Raw genomic sequence first — 8,838 nt, forward strand, 5'->3', positions numbered from 1 at the left:
TTTTTTTTTTGAGATGGAGTTTGCTCTCGTTGCCCAGGCTGGAGTGGAGCGGCATGATCTCTGCTCATTGCAGCCTCTGCCTCCCAGGTTCAAGCAATTCTCCTGCCTCAGCCTCCCGAGTAACTGGGATTACAGGCGCCCGCCACCATGCCTGGCTAATGTTTGTATTTTTAGGAGAGACAGGGTTTCACCATGTTGGCCAGGCTGGTCTTGAACTCCTGACCTTGTGATCCACCTGCCTCAGCCTCCCAAAATGCTGGGATTACAGGTTTGAGCCACGCACCTGGCCTTTGGCTCCATATTTTAAGAAAATCATGAGGAAACAAGATACAGAGATAAAATTTAGAGAACCTGAGGAGGACATAAAGATGTAGTTTTACTGAGTTTCTTACCTTAACGGAGGATGGAGATAGAAAACCATCACAAGATAATAGGTTATATAGTCTCAAAAGAGTCTGGGCTTTAGAATCAGATAGACCTGGGTGCAAATCTGAGTTCCAATGCACCTACATATGGCCATAGGCAATTGAATGTTTTTAATCCAATTTTCTCATCTGTTAAGTGGGGGGTGAGGGATGACTATAACCTCACTGGGTTGTTGTGAGGATTAAATAAGGTAGCATGAAAAAGTATCTGGCACATGGTATATGCTCAAAAATGATTACTTTACCTTCCCTTCTTGAAAATTTCCATGGACAGAGATTTGAGCTTCCCCTCAGAAACCTCTCCATAACTAAAAGGGTCTTCCACATGTTCAGTTAAAGTCGCTCATATTTGCTTTGTCTGCTTCCTGTACTCGGCATTCTGTGGGACAGAGAGAGCTCAGCAGCCTTTGCAGAAAATCTCTCACATTTGTAGAAACTATTTGAGTTTTAGTTCAAAAGGAACGCTCTTACTTTGAGGTTAGAAAAATGTTCTATAAGGAAGTGGAATGTGGAAGAGGTCTAAGCTCTGAATTAGGGTTGTTCACAGTGCAAGAGAGGATGGCAAACGCCACCCAGATATCAGATGGTTCTGATGGCTGGCTGTTCTTTTTGGACATTAGAAGGTTTAATTTGTGTCACATACTGTGCTATTGGCTTTGTACACACTTAAATATTTTGGAAACCATATGAGGTAGTTATTACCATGCTTTTCCTTCTCTGTATTTCTTAAATGGGGAAATTGAGGCTAAAGGTCATATGGTTAGGAAAGGCCCATGGCTGCCTCTGGACGAAACCACACTGCTTCTCTAGTCTGAGACCTAAGGGATTAGCTTCAGCAGTTTTTCAGTTGGCAAAGAAAGTGAAAGTCTGGAAAAAGCTATTAAAGAAGGCTCTATAGGTCTTTTTCTGGTTAGTCCAGCACCCCTTTGTGATACAAGCCCTAACATACACACAAAGGTTGACTCTATAATCTTCAAGGGTATACACAGCAATTTTCTACAAACTCCATCATATCAGCTTTTGTTTTTGGGAGGAATGTTTGTAATCAGAGTGCTGTTTGCAAAGCAGAAACATGCACTGTTTTACAAGCAATGGGTAAGAAATGTGTTTACCTACTTCATGCACTAATTAAAAATCTTTTTAGGACAAGCTGACAAGTACCATATGTTTAGTGCAGTAATAAGGGGCTTTACACTCAGGGCTAGAGTAGGAGTGTGTTGGCTGTCCTGTAGGCACAAGGCTCCAAGGAATCTTTCTGGACCAGGGCACACCCTAACTGTCACAGCTCAGCTATGTCCTTCTCTAGAGAGATAGCTCTGTTGTTTTCACTTGAGGAGAGTCCTTACTCTGGGGCTGAGGGCAAAGCTTGTATGTGAAGAATTGTAAAAATGAACACTTACAAGTAAGGGCCAATGTAAATAGGTCAGCAAGTGGTGAAGGGTTAGCATATATATTAGCATAAAAAAAATGACGATGCAGATTTCCAGAATTGTGATTGCTATAAATGACTCATTGGCTTGGGCGATGATGAAACAAGCTAATGCTCCTATGATCAGACTCTGCAATAAAAGAAACAGTATTTGTTTTAATGCACAATTTAAAAAAATCTATATTGTCAGAATGTAAATCTGATTACAGTGTGGTGCAGTGGCCTGTACTGTTTTGCACATACATTTTTAACATTTCTTATATTTTGAAGAAATGAAAAATTCATGAGAATAATAAAAAAGCACACAGTATACAAGGATAAAAAATATATCAATTTCTTTCTCTTCCCCCCAACTTAACCTTAGTCTCTCTCCTTAAAAGTAACCAGTATTAACAGTTCATACTGAACACTAGAAAGAAGTCTTTATATATACTGGTAAAATACATATATGTTGATTTTGGTAGAAGAAGTGAGGAAGAGCCTCAGTTTTCTTTCTTTCCAAACAGCTGCTGATTATCTCAACATCATTTACTGGGAAGTGCCAGTATTATCCCCATTGATCTGAAATCCAACCTTTATGGTATACTAAATTCTCAGATGTATTTTGGTCTCTTGAGACTGTTCTTTCGCTGAATTGTTGCTTCCTCCTCTAGTACTCTGTGATAGGCAATTCACTTTCTACTGAGTTATTGTTTGGCCTAGTCTTCCTAATACTCATTCTCAGACTGTTTATGCCTCCCATGTTTGTGTTGGTCAAGTTCCCCAAGCTAAGTGTTGGCATTTTAGTTGGGATTTCTAAATGAAATACTTAAATACTTACAATTTGGAAGAATTCACACTTAAGTTTTTATCAAGAACAAAGTATGTCTTTCCAGTTATTCTGATGGTTTTAAAAAAGATGTCTCAGGTCTAAGACCTGGAAGCAACCCAAATGCCCATCGATGATAGACTGGACAGGGAAAATGTGGTACATATATACCATGGAATATTATGCAGCCATCAAAAATGATGAGTTCATGTCCTTTGTAGGGACATGGATGAACCTGGAAACCATCATTCTCAGCAAACTGACACAATAGCAGAAAATCAAACACTGCATGTTCTCACTCATAGGCGGGTGTTGAACAATGAGAACACATGGACACAGGGAGGGGAGCGCTACACACTGGGGTCTGTTGGGGGGAAATGGGGGAGGGACGGGGGATGGGGAGGTGGGGAGAGATAGCATGGGGAGAAATGCCAGATATAGGTGAAGGGGAGGAAGGCAGCAAATCACACTGCCATGTGTGTACCTATGCAACAATCTTGCATGTTCTTCACATGTACCCCAAAACCTAAAATGCAATTAAAAAAAAGAAAAAAAAAAAGATGTCTCAGGAGTTTTAGTTTTCTTCCCATATGTGTATCATATTTCACTTATTTTAGATATTTGATCATTTTGATTACTGTTGTAAAGAGAAATATTTTCTTACATTTTAAGTGGTTATTTGTCTAGGAAAGATTTTAGTTTATTTATTAACACAATAATGAGTCACCTAACTAAACTCTCTTGTTCTAAATTGTTTCCAGCTGATTTGGGTTTTTCTAGATATATAATCATATTAGCTGAAAGAAAGGATATACTTTACTTCTTTTTTTTTTTTTTTTTTTGAGATGGAGTCTCGCTCTGTCACCCAGGCTGGAGTGTAGTGGCACGCTATCAGCTCACTGCAACCCCCACCTCACAGGTTCAAGCGATTCTCCTGCCTCAGCCCCCTGAGTAGCTGGGACTACAGGTGTGCGCCACCACACCTGGCTAATTTTTGTATTTTTAGTAGAGATGGGATTTCACCATATTGACCAGGCTGGTCTTGAACGCCTCACCTAAGGTGATTTACCCACCTTGGCCTCCCAAAGTGCTGGGATTACAGGTGTGAGCCACCATATCTGTCCACCTCTTTTCAAATACTTTTTTCTTCCTAATTATGACTAGTGGTTTCAGAAACATTGACTCACAGTGTAGCAGGCATCATTTGTTCCCCTCATTTAACAAATCCTTCTGTTGTTAAATATGATGGTTTTAGTTTGAAATGTTTATTTTTATAATGCCAATGGAATATTTATATACTCCTCTCTTACTGGTCTCCCTTCTTGAAAATCAGGGACAAATGTTGAATTTTGTCACGTTCTGTGACATAATCTCGTAATTTTTTATAATGTGATATCTCATTTTTTCCTATTACTTATAATACAGTGAATTATTTTAATAGAGTCTATATTGAATCATCCTGTTTCTTCCTTGTGATATTTTCATCAAGTAGTGATGAATATTATCTGCTGATATATTGATATTATATATTGAGATCTCTAGTTCATTTTCTTTTTCTGAGCTCGGTCAAGTTTTCCTATCAGTATTATACTGACTTTGTAAAGATAGTTCAGTAGTGTTTCTTCTTTCTCTATTCCTTGACAAATTCAGAGTAGTATCAGAATTATATCTCATGAAGGCTTGAAAGAGTTAACTTGTGAAAGGGCCTGGGCCTGATACATTTTTGAAAGATACTCATTTGATGAAATTCTCATTTTCTTCTATGTTTATATTGCCCTTTTTAGATTTTTCCCTATTCTGGGATCAGTTTTGGTAATTTATATTATTTTTCCAGAAAATCAACCATTTCATCCAGTTATTCACATTGATTTGTTTTGCAAGATACTCCCTGTAGATCCTTTCAGTTTCACTGATGTTTGTGATTATTTTCCCATATTGTTTTCTAATTTTAAATATACATCCTCTCTTCTCCCTTTTTTTTCTTGATTATATTGGCCAGTGGTTTATCAATTTAATAGGTCTTTCAAATGACAGCCCTTGTATTGATTATTTTTGTTTCCTAACTTATAAGTTCCTATTATCTTCATTGCTTTCCTAATTTCCTTTGTGAGAGGAAACCTGAGAAGTAAAAAAGATAAGGAAAACAAGACAAGTTGAGTAGGAAGGGTTGAGTGTGTGGAGAGCAAGGGGCGGTGGGGAGGAAAGGTGAGGCAAAACAAAAGTGAGTGGCAAAGTGCACTATGGAAGCTTTCTGGAACTGGCGCCCCCTGGGCATTTCCCCGAGGCCACTGCCGGCCACATCCGCCCAGCTAGGTCTCACCAGCTCTCGGCTCACCATTCTCAGGATCTTCAACATTCCAGTGGGCGAGAAGAAAAAACGCTTGAGGCTGTCCCTGAATTTGTACGGGACTTTGGCTCGGCCCTCCGCACGCTCTTTGATCGCTGTCTCATTTAAGAGTTTGGACTCAGTGGGTGCAGAGGGCGTTGGGGGTGGGCGTTCGGTGGCTTTCCTTGAGGGTGCAGTGCCCTCGCTGCCTTTGGGACGTGCGGGGGCTACGGACTGCACTGTGCGAACTGAGACGGCAGAGTGCTTCCGGGGTGCGGTCTTCGCTGACTTGTCGCGCTGTTCCTTAGGTACAGAACTCACGACATTGCCGCCACTTGCCAGGTCTGTGGCAGTCTCTGGTTGTTTCGAGCTCCCTGAAGGTGCCTTGGACGACTCAGATTTGGTATCTTCAGGATTCATGGTGGGTCCCAAGGGCCTGGCCGTCTGAACCAGTGCCGCAGCAGCGGCTGGCTTTCCCCTGGGAACCAGCGTCACGTCCCAACGGCTGCTACCTCTCTGGCGCGCGCACCGAGTTCTCGCTGCCCCGCCGACAAGTTGAGCCCTTCAGCCACCCTCGTTGCCACGGGGAGGGAGGGGTGCAATGCCAATGCCTAGCCTGAGAACGCAAAACCTCTGCAACCCCACCCCTCGGAGCTGCCGACCCGCCAGGCAGTAAAGAGATTCAAAGATCCCCAAGGCCGATCCTGGCACATTTTTCCCTGCCACACCACTCAGGCCGCGGGAGCCGGAAAACCCGATCCCTTCGAAGTTATAGCAGTGCTCTGCGCTAGGCGCAGAGTTCGGAAATCTCTTCCTCCAGCTCCCATACTGAGTTAAATAACCGCAGAAAATATGTGGAAGAATAAAGAAATACGTTTAATACTTAGTATCAAACTAAAAAGTAATATAAAATTACAAAACTTATTTTTTTTCATGAACAGGCTTTTTCTGGTAAGGACCACTGGGATTGAACAGAAGCTTCCGGTAAATAAGGGCCCCGTCGGCAAGACAGCACACTGCTGCCACGAGTGCAAACACCTGGAAAGAAAGACACATGTCACTGCCCTGACCGTTGTCCCCACTCCCATCATTCACACAAGTTTTAAGTGGTATGCCCGCCAGACTCCTCTCTGGTTAGGACACTCAGATTGCCCCTGTGCTGCACCTAATACTAACATGGAGAGATTCAGAGGTCATCTTATTCTCCTCATTGCAAAGTTTTTTAGATACTTGCCTATAGAAAGAGAAAAGGTAATTTAACTGAGCAGAAAAATAATGAAGCAGTGCGGGCTCTGAAATAAATACTTGTTTGCTTTTATCTCTTGACCTGCTCTTACATGTATTCTTTTAAGCCCTACTGAGGATATTTAGTTACCAATCAATATTTCTAACCCCAGTATTCAACTCTTTGACTTCTCTGCTGACAAACTCTAGGGAAGACAAGGTCAAAGTTAACACCAGCTCAGTATTAAATTATGGGGACTGTAGCTCCAAAAAACCGAAGTTAATAAGATGAGCCAAAGTGAACTCTCAAAGGCTAGGCTACATCTGCTTAAGGGGTGACATTCTAAATAGGCCTTAAGAAAGTAAAATTGAGGGAAAGGCAATAAACAAGAACATGTGGGGGCCTTCAGGCACTCTGATAGCTATTTGAGAGCTGGTGCCGGGGACGGAGGAAGTGATGTCATTCCTTGCACGCTATTTGATCAGCTTCATCCAGTGATCAGGAAGTTTGGCTTCCTGGCTCTAGACATGGCTCCCACAGTCTCCTTTTCTACCCAGAGTCTCAAGCCACTGCCTCCTAGGTTCTGACCACACTGAATACCTGCTACCAATCTTTTCATGACTGGCATTCTATATATTATTGGCTCCTCTACCTGGAAACTTTTCACTTTTATCTCCTTTATTCTCAGCAAATAGCAATTCCACTGCCAGAGAGGTAGTTTCCTCTTTTCTGCACCCTGCAGCTCCCTGTCAACAGCTTACATAGAGTGGTTTCCACTTCTGTCTCTGTTAGGCTCTAAGCAACGTGAGGATAGGGCTCACACTCTAGTCCAGTGCTGCCTAAAAGAAGCATAATGCCAGTCACATGTAACATAGCCATATAATTAAAGATTTTTTAACAGCCACATTATAAATGTAAAGAAATAAGTCATAGATTTAATATATTTGCTCAGTATATCTAAAATACTATCATTTAACATGCAATCATTAACAATATACTCTACATTCTTTGTTGGGGTAAAACATCTTTGAAATTCAATGTGTATTTTTATGCTTACAGCTGATCTTGATTCAGACTGGCCACATTTCCAGTACTCAGTAGTCCCATGTGGCTAGCAACTGCTGTTACTATACTGAACAGCACAACTCTATACTTTGTCAGCCCCTGCTGAAGTACACTTAAGAAATGAGGAAATGAATGAATGAGTAAAAACGTGAATGAAAGTAAATCCTATGCCTGGTTCCCTCCTTCTTCATAGTAGAAAGATGAGTATTATCTTCAAAAACAACGGGGGTAAATTGATACACAATCGATCTCATTTCTAGAATATTCTGAACCTTCATGAAGTTGCTTAGGGCCTAAGGGAGATGAAAATCATGGATTCTGACATATATGACTATCTGAGAGTTCTCCTAAGTGACCCATACTATGAAAGAACAAGGAAGCAGGAAGATTTATTTAAGAACTTTCTAATTCAATTTTCTAGGACAGAACTTAGAAAAGCCAAAAAGATTTTGAACCTTGTATGAGAAATCTTAGAAGAATATCAGTTAGAACTATAACTAAATTACTTGAGTCATATTCTGGTTTGCTTTCTAGGATAAGGTCTGATGGAATTGATCTGCTTCTCTTCAAGCAGTGTTCAAAATGATCCTTTAGTTGCAAGGTGCCCTAACAATGTTCCCTTACCATAAGGGCATCTTCTATTCTATTCTATCCGAAGGATCTGAACAAGAAATAACTGAGCTCAAAACAGTCTGTCTCATCTTAACAAGTGGTATGTATCCTTTTCTATAAAAGGGAGAGCTATGAAACTTATCCATCTTTTTTTGTTTTGCTTGACATCAGGTTTCTCAGAGCTAAGTGCTGTAACTAATTCTAGTAGCAGCTTTTGTCAGTCTAGTCTAGCTCTACATACCTATAAGAAATCTGTAGGAACCTCTTTATCAGGTTAATTCCACTTCTAGTATAAAATCATATTCCTTCATATTAATCACGGCAAGCATTCACAGACAAAAATATTAAGCTGGCTGGGCGTGGTGGCTCATGCCTGTAATCCCCAGCATTTTTGGAGGCCGAGGTGGATGGATCACGAGGTCAGGAGATCAAGACAATCCTGGTCAACATGGTGAAACCCCATATCTACTAAAACACAAAAAATTAGCTGGGCGTGGTGGTGTGCGCCTGTAGTCCGAGCTACTTGGGAGGCTGAGGCAGGAGAATCGCTTGAACCCAGGAGGCGGAGGTTGTAGTGAGCTGAGATTGTGCTACTGCCCTCCAGCCTGGTGACAGAGCAAGACTCCATCTCAAAAAACAAAAACAAAAAATATTAAGCCACTAGGCACTGTATATTGGTCTAGGAACCTCAAGGATGAATACAGTACAGCATTCTATTCTTACATCTGTTTTCCAAATAAATTTGCATTCTGATAAAACCTGAAGAAAGAAACCAGAAAGACTTCCACTTACCCCTCCAACAACTGTCAACGTTGTGGTTTCTGGTATCAGTGCCAACACAGCTACGATGAGCATGAATACTGTTGTTACCAGTGAGTTGATAATATCCTAAAAACACACAATAAAGCTCAGCCTTACATGAAGACTACCACGCAATGCTAAAAAAAA

General features: G+C 41.1%; 1 protein-coding gene across 7 annotated transcripts in view; it reads right to left on the reverse strand.

The window, feature by feature from the left end:
- LOC108288869 (chemokine-like factor) overlaps positions 1–8,838 on the reverse strand; it is a 28,182-nt gene that overhangs the window by 7,625 nt on the left and 11,719 nt on the right. The window contains exons 1-2 of one of the 7 annotated variants that reach the window (XM_037731167.1): positions 4,998–5,891; positions 1,826–1,984 (exon numbers count right to left, since the gene is read on the reverse strand). The exons of 1 other annotated variant lie outside the window; for it this stretch is intronic. In XM_037731167.1, the coding sequence (XP_037587095.1) occupies positions 1,826–1,984; positions 4,998–5,408 (570 nt within the window). In that variant the 5' untranslated portion in view covers positions 5,409–5,891. Of the gene's footprint in view, positions 1–1,825; positions 1,985–4,997; positions 6,027–8,682; positions 8,829–8,838 lie in introns of those variants that run through there. 5 more of the 7 variants (XM_017508046.2, XM_017508047.1, XM_037731168.1 and 2 more) reach the window with 5 other exon arrangements.

This window comes from Cebus imitator, unplaced genomic scaffold, assembly GCF_001604975.1.
Source record: "Cebus imitator isolate Cc_AM_T3 unplaced genomic scaffold, Cebus_imitator-1.0 Scaffold385, whole genome shotgun sequence".
Lineage (NCBI taxonomy): Eukaryota > Metazoa > Chordata > Mammalia > Primates > Cebidae > Cebus > Cebus imitator.